General features: G+C 46.2%; 1 protein-coding gene across 3 annotated transcripts in view; it reads right to left on the bottom strand.

Moving 5' to 3' along the window:
- Window positions 1–21,461, bottom strand: part of LOC135203157 (dolichyl-diphosphooligosaccharide--protein glycosyltransferase subunit 2-like) — a 77,409-nt gene extending 55,948 nt beyond the window's left edge. For all 3 annotated transcript variants that reach the window (XM_064232834.1, XM_064232835.1, XM_064232836.1), the window contains exons 1-4: window positions 21,370–21,461; window positions 7,843–8,030; window positions 7,347–7,469; window positions 6,959–7,107 (exon numbers count right to left, since the gene is read on the bottom strand). In XM_064232834.1, coding sequence (XP_064088904.1) covers window positions 6,959–7,107; window positions 7,347–7,469; window positions 7,843–8,030; window positions 21,370–21,379 — 470 coding nt within the window. In that variant the 5' untranslated portion in view covers window positions 21,380–21,461. The remainder of the gene's footprint in view (window positions 1–6,958; window positions 7,108–7,346; window positions 7,470–7,842; window positions 8,031–21,369) is intronic.
- Between the last annotated feature and the right edge of the window lie 542 nt (window positions 21,462–22,003).

The raw sequence follows: 22,003 nt of genomic DNA, 5'->3' as shown, positions 1-22,003 counted from the left end.
AAGATCGGGTACTTCACCAAAAGTCCGTAGAAACAATCCAGGGCGAAAACGAGAAAAGAATCCAACTGTCAAGAGGTACCGACAACGGGTGTGGTCGACACCGACGACAGAAAAAATCTGGCAAGAAAGGTATGATGGTTCTTACACCCGCCTCCCAGCGGCGGGTAAGGTAGATCACCTGACCTACCTGTCGCGTTAGCCGCGAGTTTTGAATTCTGTCGTGACGTCAGAGACGTAAGCTAAGTATATGTCTGACAGGAAAGTTCATGTACAAAAATATAAAATATAGGGTAACATATAAAAAATTTACACAGGATAAGTTTCAGCTCCCTGCCCCAGCACCGAATCCGCCGATACGAAAGGACCCAAGGCGAAGCATTTATCATATGTGATTTTTACATCACGTAGGTAGTGGTTTGCGAAAACCGATTGGCATCTCCAAAAAGTCGCCTCCATCAAGTTCCGCACAGACATATTTTTTCTGAATGCAAGCGAAGTTGCGATGGCTCTCACCTCGTGAGCTTTCACTTTCAGTAGTCTAAAATGATCTTCCTTACAGGCAACATGTGCCTCTGTAATAAGGCTTCTCAGAAAAAAGGAAAGAGCATTCTTCGACATGGGCCGAGTGGGGTCCTTTACGGAGCACCAAAGCACATCTTGATTAGCCTTAAGTTGTTCCTTCCTCTTAAGGAAATACTTCATAATTCTCATAGGGCAAAGAGTTCTTTCAGGCTCTTCCCCTACTAGAAAAAGATAAACTACGAACTTCAAAGCTCCTGGGCCAAGGGCGTGATGGGTTTTCATTCTTTGCCAGGAAACTTGGAAGAAATGAACACACCATAGAATCTTCCTTAAACCCTACATTGCCCTCAATAGCTTGGAGCTCACTCACTCTCTTAGCTGTAGCTAGGGCCAAAAGGAAGATAGCCTTCTTCGTCAAATCCTTGAAAGAGGCTAAGCCAGGAGGTTCGAATCTAGACGATCCAAGGAATTGTAGGACTACGTCTAGATTCCAGTTCGGTACTACATGAGGACGCTTAATGGTTTCAAATGATCTAATAAGATCATGCAGGTCCTTATCATCGGATATATTTAAGCCTCTATGCCGAAATACCGCCGCCAACATACTGCGGTATCCCTTAATAGTTGACACAACCAGATGACATTCTTCTTTGAGGAAAATAAGGAAATCCGCAATTTGGGTCACAGAGGTACTGGAAGAGGAAATGTTCTTCCTCTTGCACCAACGTCTGAAGACATCCCACTTTGACTGGTATACACGCAAGGTGGAGGTCTCCTCGCTCTGCGATTGCTTTAGCAGCTGTTGCTGAAAAGCCTTTCGCTCTGACCAAACTTTGGACAGTCTGAAACCAGTCAGACTGAGAGCGAGGAGATTTTTGTGGTACCTGTCGAAGTGGGGTTGTCTGAGTAGATCGCTCCTTAGCGGGAGCGATCTTGGAAGGTCCACCAACCATTCCAGTACCTCTGTGAACCATTCTTGGGCCGGCCAAAAGGGAGCGATTAAGGTCATTCTCGTTGAAAATCGGACTCTACGAACTTCTTGATGGTTAGCCCCAGGATCTTTGAAGGGGGGAAACGCGTAGACGTCGAGTCCGTTCCACGTCTTAGAAGAAGAGCATCTATTGCTACTGCCTCTGGATCTGATATCGGAGAGCAGTAAGGATCCAGCCTCTTGTTCTTTGACGTGGCAAAGAGGTCTATGTGTGGCCTGCCCCATAACTTCCACAGGCTCTGGCAATACATCCAGATGAAGGGTCCACTCTGTGGGAAGGACCTGATCTTTCCTGCTGAGGAGATCTGCTCTTACATTCCTTTCTCCCTGCACGAACCTGGTGAGAAGCTTGATTCCTCTTTCTTCTGCCCACAGAAGAAGGTCTCTTGCTGTCTCGTACAGGGAGAAGGAATGCGTCCCCCCCTGTTTCCTGATGTATGCCAGAGCTGTAGTGTTGTCCGCGTTGACCTGCACTACCGATCTTCTGACTTTGGGCTCGAAAGCCTTCAGAGCCAACCACACAGCCATCAACTCCTTTCTGTTGATGTGCCAGGCTACCTGGTCCCCCACCCGGTTACCCTGACACTTCGCTGGTTCCCAGAGTTTGCACCCCACCCCATGTCCGACGCGTCGGAGAACAACACCAGGTTGGGGGTCTGTGATTGAAGAGACAGTCCCTTCGCAAAGAGGTTGGGATCTGTCCACCATAAGAGATGTTTCTTGATGTCCTGGGATAACGACAGGGAGAACGTCAAATCCTGAGAACGACGACTCCAATTCCGATGAAGAAAGAATTGGAGTGGTCTCAGGTGCAACCTTCCTAGGGAAACGAATTGCATCCAGAGAGGAGAGCGTCCCCAGCAGACTCATCCACTCCCTCACTGTGCATACTTCTTTCCCTAAGAAGGTTGTTACTCTCTCGAATCCTCGGGCTATCCTTTCCTGCGCGAGGGAAAAGCCCGAAAACTCAGAGAGTTCATCTGTATCCCGAGATACACACACTCTTGCTCGGGAATTAGTGATGACTTCTTGAAATTGACGAGAAGTCCCAAAGCCTTCGTCAATTCTAAAGTTACTTGTAAGTCCTTCAAACAACGATCTTCTGAATTGGCCCTTATTAGCCAATCGTCGAGGTACATGGATATCCTCACCCCTTTCAAATGAAGCCATTGAGCCACATTCCTCAAAATCCCCGTGAACACTTGAGGGGCCGTCGAGAGGCGAAACACAGAGCCCTGAACTGAAAAATTTTCCCCCCCATCATGAATCTGAGAAACTTCCTCGAGGAAGGATGGATCGGTACGTGGAAGTAAGCGTCCTGTAAATCCAAGGAAACCATCCAGTCCCCTGGACGAAGTGCTGCCAGCACTGATGAAGGCGTTTCCATCGTGAACTTCTTCTTTTCTACGAAGAAGTTCAGGGCGCTTACATCCAACACCGGTCTCCATCCCCCTGAGGACTTCGGAACTAGGAAAAGGCGGTTGTAGAAGCCCGATGAATGATGGTCTGTCACTAGTTCGATAGCCCCCTTCTCCAGCATCTGATCTACTGCTAGATGGAGAGCTTGATTCATGATGGGTTCTCTGTACCTGGCCGTCAGTTCCCTTGGGATGGCCGTCAAGGGAGGTCTTTCGACGAAAGGGATGAGGTAACCTCTCCTCAAAATAGAAAGGGTCCAAGGATCCGCCCCTTTTTGGGCCCAGACTTCTGCAAAACTCTAAGAGTCTGGCGCCCACCGTTGATTGAAGGACTTGCAAGTTATTTGGGGGCTTTAACAGACTTGGCGAAAGTCTTACCCCTTCTTGAAGGTCTACGACCTCTAAACGTAGAGGTTCTTGATGAAGATGCCCCTCGAAAGGGTTCTCGAACACTTGCCTTTTCCTTCTTAGCCTTGGTAGGGAAGGAAGGGCGAGGTTTTCTTGCCGACTGTGCCAAAAGGTCCTGGGTGGCTTTGGCCGAAAGTGACCTCGAAATGTCCTGCACTCGATGTTTCGGGAACAACTGAGTAGACAGAGGAGCAAACAGCAAAGAAGACCTCTGAGCATGGGAGACCGACTTCGTTAAGAAGGAACAATAAACCGACCTCTTCTTCACGATCCCGGCCCCATAAAGGGAGGCGATTTCACTCGCTCCGTCTCTTACCGACTTGTCCATACAAGACAAAACACACATAAGATCTTCTGGCGAAATTGACTCTGGCACTTCAATTTTCTTGGCTAGGACTCCCAACGACCAATCAAGGAAGTTAAATACTTCTAGCACTCTAAACATACCTTTGAGCAAATGATCCAATTCATTCATTGCCCAAGTCGTCTTAGCAGAGTTAAGGGCAGTTCTCCTTGTCGAATCTACCAGTGCCGAAAAATCCGAATCAGCCGAAGACGGTAGACCCAATCCTAAGGGCTCTCCTGTTTCGTACCAGAAACCAGCGCGTCCTGATAACTTCGAAGGAGGAAAAGCGAACATCGTTTTCCCCGCTTCTTCTTTGGAAGCCATCCAGGAACCAAAACTCCTCAGTGCCTTCTTCATAGAAAGAGTTGGCTTCATCCTCACACAAGAAGAACTCTTCGCTGTCTTCGCCGTTGAAAAAAGTGAGTGAGGAGAAGGAGGAGCGTAGGCGTAAGGGAATCCCCAAAAACTTGTAAAAGTAGCTCTGTAAGCTTCTTGTAAGAAGAGACAGCAGCAGAAGTGTTCGGTTCCTCATCCGAACCTTCTAGGACGTCTTCTCGAGGCGAGCGCGGAAGATCCTTATGTGACGAAGGGATCCTAGCAGGAGTAGAGCGAGAGTTTGGAGAACGCCCTCTCTTAGAAGAGTTCACATCCACTGGAGAACGATGAGAAGATCTGGGAAGTCTACGATGAGACTCCCTCTTCGAGGTATACGGAATCTCAGCCGAAGGAGAGGTAGGGCTCCTACTCCGAGAATCCTCGGAAACATCCACAGGGCGCTTACGAGGAGGCGAGCGCCTACTATACTCTATGCGCCTATCCTGAGGCGAGCGGCTGCCAGGAGAAGAGCGCCTATCGAGAGCAGAGCGCTTGCGCGGCTCTCCATACCTGTCCAGTTGCGTACGATCAACGGAAGTCCGACTGGAAGGCGAAATGCGCCTACTAGGAGAAGGCTGCTTGCGAGACTCTTGACGTCTAACAAGAGGGTAACATTCAGGAGAAGGGCGCTTCAAAACTAACGAGCGTCTACTTGGAGAAGGGCGCTTCCGGGATTCCTGGTGCCTACCAAGAGACAAACGGTCAGGAGAAGTGCGCCTAGAAGCGGGAGAGCGCCTACACGGAGAAGGGGCGCTTGAAAGACTCTTGGTCTGCCCCTAGAGAATAATCAGGGAGTATGACGCCTTAAAAGAGACGAGCGCCTACTAGGAGATCTATGTGCAGTAGGCTCTTGGCGCCTACCTTGCGGGGAGCGGCTAACAGTAGGCCGTCTATCATGCACACGACTCCTACCAGACTCTAGATGCCTGTCAGGAGAGAAGTCACGATCCGACACTCGAGGAGAGTGACATCTGGAAGAAGAACGCCTACTTGTATAAGGGCGCCTTCTAGAATCTTGAGGCTGCTGAGGAGAAGTTTCACGCGAGGGAGTTGAAGAAATCGCGTGATGAGCAGGTGCAGTGCGCTTACCGGAAGCGGGAATCCAATCTGGAGAAAAAACTTCTTTCTCCATAGAGCAAGTCCTACCGATGTTTGGCGTCTTGAAATCGAAAGAGAGCCAGCGAGCGAGGGCGCTCACGCGAGCGAGGGCGCTCACTCGAGCGAGGGCGCTCACGCGAGCCCCCACCTTCATACGAAACCTCCCCATATGAAGGAGAACGATCCTCTGAAGAGCGGCGCCTAGATCTCTTGATCGGAAGAGAAACGTCCTTCTTCCTACGTGATCTAACTGCTAGAGAGTCTGCTAGCGCCGTGATCTGAGCTTGAAGTCCCGCGAGTACTCTCGTAGGAGAATCTTCTTGTTCTTCCTCGGAAGCAGGCGCCGAGCGCGGAGCGCGAGAAGAGAAGAAGAACGATCACAGGATTTCTTGGGTTTCTTCGCCTCCACCGACGATTCTTCCGGGAAAACCTCCGGACTAGAAGCCAAAGGACTGCAGGGAGCCTTCCAAGCCCTCTTCAACGGGCGCGACGCATCCGGGGAGTTCCAACCTCTCTTCGGAGAGGGAGACGACGAAGAGGAGAAGCATTGGCGTAGGAGCTCCTCCTTGTAGCGATCCGAGGCAGCCTGGGAGCGTACTTCAGGATCTGCCGAGGGGACGCCTGACCGGTGGGGGCTCTCCCTAGCCCTCCTGCGGCTTTCGACTTTCCTACTCCACTGGAACTGGGAGTCTGGAAGAGGTCCTAGGCCTAGAGGCACTAAGGAGCCGGTCAGACGCACCCTCCACAACACTGGGGACACTGCACTGATCACTAACACTCTCCTTACCTTCCAACTGACGAATCTTCTGATCCATAGAACGATTCTTGGCTTTCAGAGCTGCCGCCTCCGAAGGCGAATCTTCGGCTTTGGTGCGGGGAGCCGGGGCTGCAACTTGGGAAGAAGGTTCTAATTCTACGTTAGTACTATTAGGATCCACATCCAACTCACTCATTCTAGATCTGCTAGAACTTCTAGAGGAAGCCTTACGCACTCTATCACGTTCCAACTTCCTAACATAAGAAGAGAGAGCCTTATATTCTTCTTCATTCAATCCCTTACATTCATTACAAGGGTTAGCAAAAGCACATTCATTCCCCCTGCATTTCATGCAAACCGTGTGGGGGTCTACCGAAGCTTTCGGCAACCTCACCTTACATCCTTCATTCACGCAAACCCTAAACAAAACCGAAGTTTTAACTACCGATTCTAGATCAGACATCGTTAAAGAAAATCAAACTCAAAATCAAACCGGTCCACAATCAGCGTATGCCAAGCCAAACAAAGCGAATACGTCACCAAAAGAAGTCCAAATTAACTCCAGGCAAGCGAGAATCGAAAAACTATCGAGAGGAACCGACAACAGTTGTTATCGTTCCCGCGACAGAGAAAAATCTGACAAGCTTACGGGAGTGGTTCGTACATCCGCCACCCAGCGGCGGGTAAGGTAGACCACCTGACCTACCTGTCGCGTGTGCCGCGAGATTTGAAATTCTGTCGGGAACGTCGGAGACTATAGCTAAGTATATATCTGTCAGGGAAGTTCATGTACAAAAATATATTGTTATTTACCCACTTACTTATTCATGCTTTGCACTGCAGGCCTTGCACTTGGCATTCAGGTATACTAAAAACAACCTCCAGCCTCATCATTTAATATCCATTTACCTCCTCAATTGAGTTCAAGGTGAGCACACAGTAACCAGTGGTTCAACTGGAGATAAGCCTATCTGGGAAATATTTCAACTGATATGAACAAATATTTTACTGAATATTTAATATTAGAAATTAAATTGACAAACCTAAGGACACTGTCATCCTTCTTGAGGGCCATCTGTGTTGCGCGTAAAACCTTAGCAGTGTCTACATCCATGCCAAGGTTTGTAGCAGCAGTTACTGCATGGAACAGTTCTTGAGGTGAAGCCCCTTCTCTTATGGCCTCCCCAACAGCCTGTACAACAAGGCATCAAAGTAGATTAAAGTTAATTTCCTTTCAACTAAGTCTGCTACGAAGACATACTATCGTCTTTTCAATAGATTCTCAAACTAGTGTAGTATCTGAATTCAATTTGACTTCTTACAAAAAATTTAGAAAGCTAAAAATTGCTTTAAAATATGAATGACTCAACTAAAAAGTGACGACATTGAGAAAATACAAGTTGGAACAGCTGTGATCAACTTGACACCTACTTGCTTTGAAGCTGCAGTAGCAGTTATGGGACATCCCAGTGCTTTCCCCGCTGAAGACGCCAAGAACAGTGTCTCGACATTTGCTCCATCTCCAGCTGAGCTCTTCACAAACTTACATACTCCCTAAGAAAAACCAAATACATACTAAAAATATAAAAAGTTGAAAAATTCTTAACTGTTCCCTCAACCGTAATTGTGGAAAGTGTATTGATCATATGATCCCACTCACAATTAAGCAATTTTACACAACTGCTGCAATGGTCTAGATGACACATGGTGACAAGGATAGTTCTCCAACAATTAATCAATACTATACAATAAAACTTAAAAGTACAGTATACTGCAATAGTCAGAAAATGAACGATAAAGACAGTTTTAACATTCAACCTGCTAATAATTCTGCAATGTTATGGTCAACTTCATTACAACACGATATATTTCTGACCAAGTACACCATCCAATTTAAAGTAATGAAAATTTAAGAGGAATATCATACCTGAGAATCAGGAATTTGCTGACCCAAGTGCTGGTAACCAGCCGAAGCGTAAAGTACTTGGGCTAGATCTGATAGTGACCATGCTGGGTCAAGGACAAGTTTGAGCCTCTCCTTGTCTCCTGGTGTCAAATATGTAGAAGGGGAGAGAGCTGAACTAACTCCCAGTATGGCCAATATCACAACTGCTCCTGTAACGAAAAGTCTTGACTAGAATATCATAATTTTTGAAAGTAAATTGTACTTTTCCTAACTATACAAACCCAAGGTCCTATTAAAATAGGATATACTTGTGGGCGTAGCAGCTGGAATACGGCCATTAAAATCTTGAACAAGGTGGTTGGGCAGTAACTACTCTCCAATAAGCAGGGAGAACCACCTGCCCGGATGTAAACACTCCAATTTAAGGACGGGGAGGGGGAAGGTGGAGGGGGAGGGGGAAGGTGGAGAGGCCACTTACTCTCACATCCTTTTACCTCTACAATGCACACCATAAGCGAGAGATGCTACTTGTCCTCTTGAAGGAGCAGGGTAAGCAAGCACAACTTGTCGAGTATCCACCACAGGTCCAAGGGGGGGGAGAGAGAGAGAGAGAGAGAGAGAGAGAGAGAGAGAGAGAGAGAGAGAGAGAGAGAGAGAGAGAGAGAGAGTTCCAAGGACCTGTGGGCAACTACCCGAAAAAAGAAAGACAACGTGGTCCCCATAGGACTATCTACAGCTATCTTCCAGTCCGACACATTCTTCGGAGTGCAATGAAAGGACCAAGCCACTGGCACTGTGCACTCTCGGGAAGAGTATACAGGTGATGTAGCTCTCTGCAGAGACAAAGCTCATGATCTTGCAGGACTTGAAAAAGCCACGTCCTTAGACACTTCACTTGCAAGCCCATAGTGTAGAAAGGAACTGACATCCGATGGAGGGTGTGGAATCTCTGCAGGTTCAGCAACTCATCAACAGGACAAAGTAATGATTGATCTGGATCAATGAAAAAGTCCAAGGCATAGAGGATCATGAAGGATTCAGCCCTTGAAAATAGATGCTGAATGATTCGACATCCGAGACCGAGTTGCGACATGATAACCCGCCTTTTGATGGGTGATGCTGAAGATGATCCAAGCAGCACGTCTATCCTCTTCACCAATGGCGGAGAAAGACGGGATAGTCTAGAAAAACAAGAACTCTGTCTAATGATTCTCGTAAGGCTATCACCAAAAGTGCGTTTGCATGTTAATTATCAAATTCAATTAATTATTAATATCAAACACAGTACAGTATATACATAATTATTCAAAAAATGACAATTTGTCCAAAATTGCATTTTTCCTAACTATACAAACCTGAGGTCCTTTTACAATAGGAAGGTACTAGCGGCAGCTGGATAGGTCGTAAGCTTTCAAACAAGGGGTTCGGTAGTTAACTGCTTGTCCGACAGGCGCGCGCGCGCGACTGGTAGGTAAACAAATCACTTTTGCTTTTGGCCCAAGCAAAAACTGCAGAGTGAGGGGTGGCATGAGGTGGGGCTATGTGTAAAAGGACCTCAGGTTTGTATAGTTAGGAAAAATGCAATTTTGGACAAATTGTCATTTGTTCCGACACGGCATACAAACCTTCGGTCCTTTTACAATAGGAAGACTCACTTCTTGGTGGGAGGAATCTGAGTCTTTTGTGAACAGACTGGTGTTCGCCCAACCTTGGAATGCCTCCCTGGTCGTAAGAGCGAGGGAGGGATCCAAGCCTCTGTCCGACTGATCGGGGTGTGCACCGCAGGATCAATGGTCAGACCTCTGGACCAAGTACTAAGAGAGAGGCAAGCGTATCTCTTCGTACCAGCAAACAAGAACAAGTTCCTATTTGCAAGAGGCAACATAAAGTTATGGTTTGTCTCTTGTTGGCATCCACTTCCCCCCCCTTGTAGGAGGAAGTGGTGGATATTCGCTCCCATCCCTAGTGAAAGGGATAGGATGGGGCTCTGTCGAGTAGCTCACCGGCATTCTCGTCCTTATCCAGCAAGGTGATGACCGTATCCCTCTACCCACAGGTAGAGGGGGAGAAAAAGATAGGAAGAGAAGCCAGTCACTCTCTCATTCACTTATCTATTCTTACAGTCACACCAGGACTCGATGCTGTTCAGCCTGCTAGGGTCTGGGTTAGCTAGACAACGTGTTGAGCAGCCACCACAGGTCCTAAGGAAAACGATCCAAGGACCTGTGGGCAATATCCAAAGGTAGAAGGAGGTGCCGGTGGTCTGGTTGTACCAGACCCCTGCCTTCAGTACCTGCGCCATGGAGAAGTTCTTGTGTAACTTGAGGGAGTGTACTTCTAGGTCATCTTGGTGCTGACGAAGAGTCTTCAACACTCATCCTGGGATGTCGAGTTTCTTCAGAAAGCGCGGTCGCGCTTTCACAGGACAAAGCAGCATCTCCTTCGCATCGAAGGCGGTGAAGTCCATTAGGGAGGGGATTGTGAAGGACTCTAACCGATCGTCAGGAACCGAAGGGTTCAGAGTCTTCGCTACGAATTCGGTACGAAATCGAGCGTCACGAATCCCCATCCCCTGGATGCTTGACTTCGCAGGAAAAGTTATGCAATTACCTCAGAGGAAAAGAAGGGAATGGTCGTGTGACCTAACCCTCTTCTCGACTTCGGTGATGTCCTGTACCCATACTGGTCTATCCGTCTGCAGCGAAGTTGTTCTCGGTAGTGGATAGGACACCGACACTCAATGGTGGGTGTCGATGGTATGGGTACTGTGACAAGCCGTTAGGACGAAGAAAAGATTGTTATGGAACAACCGAACTAAGTCCACAGCGAAGTTCGTAACAGACTTGGGCGCTCTGACAGCTGCCGACTGACTGCGTTCGGTAGGAGGCAAGTTGTCCAAGCACCCGAGCAAGTCACGTGACCTTCGCCTTAAAAGGGTTCTGCCAAGAGACTAAACAAATAATTTGTTCGTCACCGATGCCAGAAGGCAAGGTGATGACTCTCTTAAGGCATGTGCCCAACAGGCGAAAGTCAATTGCCTTCTAGAGACCGAGGTCCTTGATGGCAAGATATCTCATAGTATAGTTGATTCTCGGCTAAGGAGAAACAACACTATGTGTCGTTGAAGACGAAGGTGTACAGAAAATGCAACCTACGTCTTCGCAGCTGAACCGAGAGAAGGATTCTCAAGATTCTGAACCTGTGCTACAAAGACTGAGAACGCTAACCACTATTCATTGCTGTCCGGTGAGGATCGTAGTTGCAATAAAAGCGGAGCGCTTTTCAGTAATGAAGACAGGGAAATACTGCCTGAAGAACTGCTTCTCATGGGCTGAACATTTGGAAGTAGAGGCTGTCAGGTCGGAGAGTAGGCGATGTCTTCTGACATATCTGTTAATTCGGGGCGAGCAATGAATAATTGTTGCACACCTACGAATACGAGATATTTTGAAGACAAACTCAGATGTCTGCAAAAATCATTCGCATTATCGCGGTGCGATGCAGCGGTTGACTAGTACAGACTTCTGTTACCGTGCGGTAAACAGAAAGATGAAAGAGTCCAAGAGATATCTCTGTTGAAAATTCTCGCAATGTCGAAGGCGATGAAATCGAGCGTCACAGCAGTAGATGGTCCTTCATTATTGCGAGAATCCCCGTTAATCAGAGACCTAAGTCCATGATTGTTGGGCAGAGATACGGTTCGGTAGTCAATCAAACCAGGGGAGAGAGAGACATAACCGACCGTGCATCTCCGAGACCTAGCTGATACTGAGCCGCTATCAGGCAGTTCAATACGCAGTAGCTCTCGGTGACTCGTCATCCTGAGTTTGCCAGTTAATCCATTATTCCACGAAGGAATGCGTTCGGCTAGAACCATCGAGCATAAAGAATACGCTCGAGCAATTATATTTAAACGAAACGGATTTCGGTAAATACAAAAGCTGATTTGGTGTTGTCATGACAATACCAAAGTATCTAAAATCGAAACTGATAACTGCTGGGAGGTTGCAGGCAACCCCGAGTTGCAGTTCAATTAAGATACAATTCGTCTCGGTCACAAACCGTAGAGTTAACTACGGTATGCGCCTACCCCCCGGACAATTCAACTGTTACAAGAATCAGTTCATGTCGCGAGGGTAATATACGTTAGCTATATTTGTAGGTTCTGCTACAACGACCTCCATCCTAAATTCTTTTTCCCCTCGAGGAAATGAGAATAAGGATTGGAGATACGAGGCCGCCCCCTTCGTTTCTCTAGTCAAGAGAGTGAAGGAGAAGTCTTTCCCAAAAGGAAAGCTTCAATGGTGAACAGAATACCGAAGACGATAGTTCAAGCCAAACTGGAAGTTCCCGTCCGTTCTTCTCTATTCCAGGTTAATCGCCTACTGTGAGGTACTCTTCTTTCAGCAGCAGTCTTCTTCCAAATGCTAGAAATTACAGGAATTCGAGCATAAGCGAGGTTCCCGATTATCGTAACAATTATCGGGGATTCTCGCTCACTTTGGACCGTGGTCTCGCCTAAGTGTTTGGAGATCGTAAAAAACTCGAACACTCTGAGTGCGCTAGAAATTCCGTAGAATTCTAAGCACTCTGCGAAACCCCCACCGAATTCGTCAAACGATATCGGCTGGTGGTCCTCTCGATTCCCGTAGAAATCGAGAAAGGGGCAGGATCCCTCCTCAACGACCGGGGCTTACGTCAGGTAGGACCCAAGGTCCCCCCGTAGCGCAGCCCCTAACGTTGGGATCTTACAGAGAAATCTCTGTAGGATCCCTCCCCTTTCCCTCGTAGCCGTAAGGAGAGAGGGAATGGGGGAGGAATGGATACTGGCTCGCCTTCCCAGCGGAACTAGCAGTTGGAGAAGAAAAGAAGCAGCCATCGCCTTACGGCGATGGCCTCTCAGAGCCTGGGAAAACGTATCGTCAGGAGAAAACGTTTTCCCCAGGAGGGTTACGAACTCATACTGTAGGTAAGGATCTGCCGCCACTGTGAACGTCGTCTGGGTGGGGCTGATCGACACCTGACAGGAGAGAGCCGATACCGTCCTCCGACTCATTCCAGTCCTCGTCGAGGTCGAAACCTCTCAGGAGGACCGAAGGGGTATTCAAATACGGTGTCCGAAGACACGTAGAAACGCCTCTGTCGCAGTAGAGGAGGTGAAGTAGCTTGTTCGACCGGCCAGAACTGAGAGAGCCTTCTTGTCCGGAGACGAGAGACTACCTGGTTCAACACAGTCGGCAAGCTCCGATCGCGGCAGACCCACCGTCGATTTGGGTTCCCTCTCGGGCCCCAAAACGACTCGAGCCAAGACGTGGCTCTGCTGGTGGGAGCGGCGATCCTTCCCCGAGGTCGTTGCTGACGAATCAGCGCCATAACCTCGGCAAAGTTTCCTCTGGATCTCGGAAGTCACAGCATCTTGCAGAGTGGGACCGTTAAGCCCTTCGAACAAGAGCATATTCCGAGAACCTTCCTCCTAAGAAGGGGGAACAGCGACAGCCCTCTCGGTCTTCCCCATCCACTTGCGCATACGTCCTGGCCGGTCCAAGAACCGTGCCTGGCACGTAGGGCGTCGTGGTGGGATCGTGAGGGGCGCACCCCTCACGATCACTCCTCAATACCTCGCTCCTCCCGGTGTAACCCGAGGAGGTTGAAGGTACGGGAGAGGCAGACCTGACGCTCCCTCCTCGCTCGCTGGCAGAACCAGCAGGCTTGGAGGGCTGCAGGCGATCGTCAACCCGTGGTGGCGATCGAGCTGCAGGCCTGGTCGAACCGTCTCGCTGTGGAGAACGGCTGGACTGAGCACAGCGGCCCCGATCTCGAGTGTCAGAAGAGCTGGTGCTGGTTGCCATACCCGATCGCTCTCTGTGAGAGCGGCACGGTCAGGTCGACCTTGCAGGCTCCACTGTCACAGTGAGACCGGTGCTTGTCCTCACGGCACGTCACGTCGCTGGTTGGTTCCAGCCGTGGCTGGCACCGGTCGAACGGGAGGACCTCTTCCCAGCCTCAGCCCGTGGCCGGTCGTGGACCGTCACGTTCCCGGGTGGTAGCCAGCTGTTCGCCACGATAGTGATAGCTGGTCTGGTGAGTCGCGTGAGCGGCTGTCCACCAGTCTTCCGCCCCGTGCCGTGAACCTGACGCTGAGCGGACTCACGAGGTCTGGTTCCTGGCTGCACGGTCGCTGGTAGGCGACCGTACACTCGGTACCTCCGCGAACGAGAGGCCGAGACGGACCCTGATGCAGCGGCAGAACCACTGACACCAGGCGAGGAAAGTACCGGTGTTAGCCGGTACCCCTCTGGTTCCCCGTAGTCTTTTCCTTGCGGAAGAAAGAGGCCCGGGCCCCACTCCCGAAGGAGCAGGAGGACCAGCGGAAGGAACCCTCCCGTCCCACCTAGGTGAGACGGGTCCCGAGAAGCTCCCGAGGGAGACTTCTTAGGAGGGAGGAGGCAACCTTCTTCTTCCTCGGCTGTGAAGCCTTAGAAGTCGAAGGGGAAGAGGCGGCAGCCGACGACGATGAAGAAGATGAAGACGACGACGACGACACCTTCCTCCTCTTCTTCGTCAGCTTCCTCAGGACAGACGTAAGATCTGCTATCCAGGGCGGAGCCGGGGCTGCTGTAGCCGAAGCTACAGGGCCGCGGACGCACCTGTACAGACAGACCAAAGTCTGGGGTAGTACCACCACGAACAGGGACGACATCAGCAGGTATGGGATCTCAGGAACAGCAGGCACAGCCAGCACAGCATCGGTAGGACCGCCAGCGCAGCAACGGCAGGGACAGCCAGCGCAGCAACGGCAGGGACAGCCAGCACAGCAACTGCATGGACAGTCAGCCCAGAATCGGCAGGTACGGCAGGCAGCACCGGGAACACAGGAAGTGGAGCAGCAGCCAGCAACATCCTGGTACCGGCGGCAGGTCCAGGGGCGAGCTCTAGGGCAGCGGAAGTGTGGTCGCTGCAGCGCGGCAACCACGAGCGGCGGCGGCACGCCCCCCTCTCGGTACGGCGAACGGCACTTCACAGCGGCTGTAGGCAAGACTGTTACCACGTGAGGTGATTACACCAGGTGAGGAGGGACGTCGTCACCTGGAGCGTGGTCACCACTCCATGGGTGACCGCAGTAGGCCCAGACATAGAACCGCAGCCCCTGGACACTAGCACGCCCTGCAAATGGAAGGACGCCCATACCTCACCAAGGTCCACCCTCGTGGCAGTAGCACCTGCGGAAATAACAGTGGTAGCGATTAGTGGGGGGGAAGTCCCCTCGCGCGGGGGGGGTGAGCCCTCTCCGAACGAGTGGAAGACCCCGAATACAATTGTACATCGGGCACCGAGCGCCCTCCCCCGCGCTCGACGGATCGGGCGAGGAGAAGAACGCCGATAACCTCCCCCCCCCAAGGGGAAGGGCCATCTGTGGGAGCTGAGCGGGGGGGGGTCTCGTTCCCCACCCCCGCACAGCACCCATGTACCCAACAATAATATAAGAGCCCGAGAGCAATCGTGCCATCGGCCCGAATGCAAGGGCATAAGGATCAATTCCCTGACTGAGCGGAACTTGAACCAAATAAATATTGATGCAATCAATAATAAAAAGAATAAAATGAAAAAGAATCTTGCATTACGATTCACTTCACAATGAATAAGGGCTCGGATCGAGCGCATTTGCGCCCTCGGTACCGAGCGCAAGGGTAAAAGGATCCATTCCTTACCTTTATGGATCAAGGTTTATGGAAACCTTGATCCATAATGAATTGATGCAATCAATATATATATGAAAATGAAAAAGAATACTGCGCTTGCGATTTCACTTCATACAAATAAAAAGGGGAAGGATCAATTCCCGGTAAATAGCGGAAACATTGATCCCAGTAAACAATGCAATCTCAATAAAATATGAAAATGAAAAAGAACTGCACTTGCGATTTCACTTCATTCAAATAAAAAGAGGAAAAGATCAATTTCCGGGTAAGCTCGGAAACTGATCCAAAATGAGTATTGCTACAATCAAAATAAATATATGAAAATGAAAAAGAATACTGTACTTGCGATTCCACTTCCATACAGAATAAGTTTCCGTGCCGAGCGCATTCGCTCGGCAACGAGCATACAGGTCAAAAAAATATAAATGAAAAGAGCACTTACTTACGATTTTCATCTACACATTTCCAACCAAAATATACGCTCGGAGCGAGCGCTCTCCCGCCCTCGGCACCGAGCATACACAATCGAGGATCATTTCTGGTGGGAAAATGAATTCCCGCACTTACGCCCTTCAGTCCCGGCACTCGGGTAATCGGAGGGCGTGGTGAAACCAAGATCCTTTAATTCACAATTGAATTCAATGGAAATAAATATGAAATGATTGTACTTACAATTCAGTTTCACTAGATAAATAGAAAAAGGAAAAACACAAACCATGCGGAAAGCAACGACGATAAAGCGGGCAGAGAGCGATGATACACGTCCACACGCCAGCAGGCCGAAAGCAAAAGTGATTTGTTTACCTACCAGTCGCGCGCGCGCGCCTGTCGGACAAGCAGTTAACTACCGAACCCCTTGTTCGAAAGCTTACGACCTATCCAGCTGCCGCTAGTACCTTCCTATTGTAAAAGGACCGAAGGTTTGTATGCCGTGTCGGAACAAATAAAAAAAATGAAAGATCCAACCAGGAAAATGATCAATGGCCAGCCAGCAAGAGCTCACAAAAACGCATCTTCATCGGAAGACGGCCAAAAGAAAAGTGGAGTGTTTACATTAGGGCAGGAGAGCCTAACCGCCTGCCACACTGTAGTTACTGCCTAACCACCTTGTCCAAGAATTTAACGGCCGTAATTCCAGCTACGCTGAAAGTAATTCCTTATGTAAAGGACCGAGGGTTTGTAGGGGGATACACTGCCTTGGATCCATCGTCATCGCGTGGATCAGCCTTATTCACTCAATATTTAATTGGTGAAACAAGAATACATCTTTAAGCATACCATTCAAAAGATTGAAGTTTTGTCAACAATGTGATATATGAAAGCCCCATACAAACTAAAATAAGCATGTGAGGTCTTTGTAAAATATGTTTTCAAGGCAGTTTTAAAATCCAATATGGCGTCAACCAACTGAGGTGCCTTTTGTAACCGGCATGGATCTCACGTCCTTCCCAGCGCTCATTTGAACAATGTTAGCGTATATATGTAACGTTTAATGATCTTACTCAAGATTGCAGTTGTAATCAGCACAATAAAACAATGTTTTGTTGCCTATATTAATGAAAGTATGAAACTTCTTTTTCCCTGGGTCATGGTTTGAACGGAATTCATTTTTACCTTGTAATGAGTGGTTTTATCCTTACTGCCATCAAAACTGAAACTCCACAGTGATTATTTGATTATAATTATACACATTTTGGTCTTAATTCACTCCAAATTGCACTTTAACTATGTTGCTGTTCCTGGTTCCTAAGCACTTGCTCCACAAACCGAGTTACGGGCAGCACACGACTACACTTTATGAGGCACAAAGCTAATCCCTTAATTGCTTACTTTACTCATTATTTAGTTTAACTTAACTTTATGTTAATTCAAAATGTTTATTTTAATTCATGTCAATTACATATCCCTTTTTTGCAACCAAATTAACTCCGACAAATTATAGATATTTCTGAAGTAGAGCAGACGACGGCAAAATTTCATCATTGCCAATTGCGTGGAGCTTCAAACATACGCTGATGCATTTACAAACCGTTTCCATGAATTCTAGTTGTCATAGTAATGCAATAATGATAAAATTGCTCTAATATGTATATACTACTACAAATAGATACGCTAATTTCACTTATTTTCCCGGTTTTGTGTAAGTCTTATACCCAGTTTGCAGGGTGAACACATATCAATTGGCAACATTGATAAACATTTGAAAGGTGCGAACAACGCCATAGGTACTGTTCACAGCAAAACTGTTGATATTTGAGTCAGGAATCTAGTTACTTTTTCAACAACAAATATTTTCAAATTAATAATCATGAATATGTATAAATTTATGCAATTCATGACCTTATACTACTGCTGTTTAACTATTTATTTAAATTATTATCTAGTGCACGCTAATTCTTCTTCTACCAAAAAATCTCAGTTTCCTTGGATAAGCCGTGGTTGGTGTCATTGTTTACGATTATTGTGAAGAAAGTGCCCCAGTGTCTCTGGTCTTAATTCACTCCACATTGCACTTGAACCACGTTGCAGTGGTTAATTTGGTTGTAAAAAAGGGATAATAGACATGAATTAAATAAACATTTTGAAGTAACGATAAAGTTAATAAATAATTCATGGAAACAGTTTGTAAATGCATCGGCGTATGTGTGAAACTCCACTAGATTGGCAGCGATGAGTTATTTTGCAGTCGTCTGCTCAGATGTACTTCAGAAATATCTGTAATTTTTCGGGATTAATTTGGTTGCAAAAAAGGGATAACACACATGAATTAAATAAACATTTTGAAGTAAAGTTAAACTAAATATTGAGTAAAGTAAACAACTAAGGGGATAAAGCTTTGCACCTCGTAATCAGTGTTATTGTCTGCTGCTCATAACTATGTTTGCGGAGCGAGTACTTAGGAACCAGGAACTGCAACGTGGTTAAGTGCAATGTGGAGTGAATTAAGACCATTTTGTTGCCTATATTACTGAAATTATGAAACTTTTTATTCCCGGGGTCATGGTTTGAACTGAATTAATTTTTACCTTGTAATCGGTGGTTTTTATCCATTACTGCCATCACAAATGAAACTCCACAGTGCTTATTTGATTGTTATTATACACATTTTGGTCTCAGTTCACTCCACATTGCACTTTAAACAAGTTGCTGTTCCTGGTTCCTAAGCGCGCGTGCCACAAAAACAGTTACGAACAGCAGACGACGAAATTGCAAAGTTTTATTCCCCAAATTGTTCACTTTACTCGTTATTTAGTTCAAATTTACTTTGGTATTTAAAAATTTTAATTTAATTCATGTATATTATCCCTTTTTTGCAACCAAATTACTCCGAAAAATTACAGATATTTCTAAAGTAGATACAATCAAATGTTTCTAATGTTTTCGTACATCTGGCTGCCGAAAACCAAAGAGGAACGACTACGGATAAGTGAATTATATAAATTTTTTTTTTTTTGCTTTTTTGTTTTTGCTAGCACTTTTCATAGATTTCAGTCTATAATAGTATTTTGAATTTCTTTAATAACCGTATGCCAGAAATAAATGTAACCTTTAATGTTTGCATGCTAAGAATGGAACAATCATCATTGCCGCATTAGTGGAGGCTTCACACATAAGCCGTTTCATTATTATAAACTGTTTCCATGAATTCTAGTTGTCATAGTAATGCAATAATGATAAAATTTTTTTAATATTTATGTACATATACTTCCAATACATAGGCTAATTTCACCAATTTCAACGTTTTGTGTGTAGTCTTATACCCAGTTTGGAGGGTCAACACATACCGATTGGCAACAGAGAGAAGAGAGAGAGAGAGAGAGAGAGAGAGAGAGAGAGAGAGAGAGAGAGAGAGAGAGAGAGAGAGGCGAAGGAACGAAGAAGGAAAGGGGTGGCGGTGGAGGGGGGGAGAGGGTAGGTGGAGCTTTTTACGTGTGTTCGTATCCATTTCTGGATAATGGAGTTTTTGTCTCTTGGTACAAGGTCAAGTGTCGTTATTCTTTACGATTAGTGATTCACGATACCCTTATAAATTACGGCACTGGGTGTAATGCACTATAGTAAAATCTCGTTCTGATACGAGTGTTCGTTACAGAAATAGGTATTGCCCAAAAACGTGCTTGCACTGTCTCTGAAACCCATAGTAGGTATGCTGCTTAGTTGTCAATCAAGTTTTTTGTAATTAAGTACTTTTTACAAGCTTGCTATTGAATAAATTTGTATTTTTCTCAATCAAAACATACTATGTCCCTCAATGCTAACTTTCCTCTTTTAACGACTTTCTGGTCAATGCAAATTCGGCCCCATAATTTCTTATGGTGCGAAAACAGAGGCCTAGGGACCGAAAACGATTGCGTCACACTACGCCGATAATCCGGCAGTAAAACATCTTCATATATCCAAAAAGTATATAATAAAAATATATATGCGCATTACGATTATACCAATTACATGAAGAGCTGATAATCTGCATGAATAACAGGTAAACTGTTCTGCAAGAAAGTTGATTAAAGCAATTATTTACAACAGGTATGAAAAAAAAGTCAAGAATTTGTCCGTCGACCTGCATAATACAGGACTTAAAAGAACGTTCTAATTCAAAAAAAAAACTTAAATTTGAGTCAGAATAGAGTTACTTTTTCAATAACTAATATTTTCAAATTAATCAGCATAAATGTAAAATATTGATGTTTTACTATTTATTTAAAAAATTATCAAAGTGCACTCTTCGTCGTCTTCTACAAAACAGTTGTTTACTCGGTGAGGGAGTTTTCCAATTGTTGTGATGAAAGTGCCCCAGCGTCTGTGGGTACAAGTGGTGTGCGGATTTATCATAGGAGATGGCGTCAATCTTCTAAATATTTCCAGTTGTAGGTAAAAATGTTGAACGCGTTTCGGTGAGATTTGCACTACGTTTGACACCGTTTTCACTACCCTCTGTTTAAATCTTAAAATAAGGCCTTAATTTTTAACTTTGGAGAAAATACTTACTTCGAAAGGAGAGTAGAGGTCTTTAGCTCCGTTTCTCATCAACAACAAGTCGCCACTGATGCCCATCTCCAATGTCAGGACGCGTTATAATGTACTTTTTTTGGGATTGTCCACGCTGATCGTACATGGTCCACTCTGTACCCTACGCTTTATTACCCTAAAAATTTTGAAAGCGTCATGGAGGCATGTGTGCACTGCGCAGGCCCAGACTTTCATTAACCCTGTTTAATCTTATTAATCTTAGAATATGGGCTGAAGCCTAATGGGTTAACCACTCTAGCCTGGTACTTGTGTTAGAGCATGCTCCCGTCACCCTGCAAACTATCCCCATTTATTAATATGGAATAGCAGCCTAGATTTCTGCGAAATCTTCCTTTACCGAGTAACTAATTGCAGTCTTAGCCTAGCCTAGTAGCCAAGATAGCCATAGCTAGGCTAGCCTAGGTAACTAAAAAAATTCACAAACTGAAAGCCCGGCTAATTGGCATACGTAACCCCAAAAGTAAACTACTATGCTCATTTCACTTTTTAACCTAGACTACAATTTGACTTTTATATTCTGAAGTGACAAGGAATAAAGTACTAAACCCAATTATCATTTTGCTAGTTCAAGATAGTGTACGGCCGGCGTCCAATCACAGCGACGTTGCGTGTCTGTCTCGACCAATCAGAGAGAGACTTCCCGGCGTCCGCATAAACAAACCTGTTACCACGAAATGAATTTGCACATAAACGCGCCGAAAATCGAGGTGATCCTTCTATATAGATAGATACTAAGGTTAAATCTTACATATGACCTCATCTGTCACTGATTAAGGTATAGTTCCAGTAGAAACAAAATAAATATACAAAGGTTTACCACGCTTCATAGTCCTAGAGTTGTCGGTGTGGAACTGTCAACATTACAGACGAACTGTGTAAGGAGGGATGTTTGATGTAAAAGACAATAAAAATGACACTTTATATCGTAAAGTAATTGTAATTGCCAAATTTTTCTTTATCTTATTATTTTTGTGTGATATAGAAATATATGTCACTTTTGGAGGTTCGTACCAAAATTTATTTTCTATTATATGCATGACCCCTTTCACTAAAACGTCAAGAGTTACCGCGTGTATTGCCAAGATGTCGCTTTATATGGTTTTGTCCTGACAAACTTAAAAAATTAAAGCATAAATTCTGGGAGACCACAAAAACTAAAAAAAAAAAAAAAAAAAAAAATCTACCACGCTAAATGTAAACGCTTTATTCGAGCTGAGCAAACTGGATGGGTACTTTGTCGTAATGACGTTATCTACTCGATATGAAATCAATTTTTTGTGACATCGCGCAAGCCCTCACTGGAATTAGAAAGATATTTTGGTAAAATGACAATGCCTGTTTGAATATACAACAGTTTACCGTGATTAAACTCCCTTTAGATTCACTGTCGTTCAACCCGGACCAGACTCACATCAGTTTCTTGCATATAAGAATGCAGAATTGAGGCAGGC

This window comes from Macrobrachium nipponense, chromosome 33 (genome assembly GCF_015104395.2).
Source record: "Macrobrachium nipponense isolate FS-2020 chromosome 33, ASM1510439v2, whole genome shotgun sequence".
NCBI classification, from domain to species: domain Eukaryota; kingdom Metazoa; phylum Arthropoda; class Malacostraca; order Decapoda; family Palaemonidae; genus Macrobrachium; species Macrobrachium nipponense.
The sequence above is the reverse complement of the archived record's forward strand: the minus strand, read 5'-3'. Positions and strand labels throughout refer to the sequence as shown.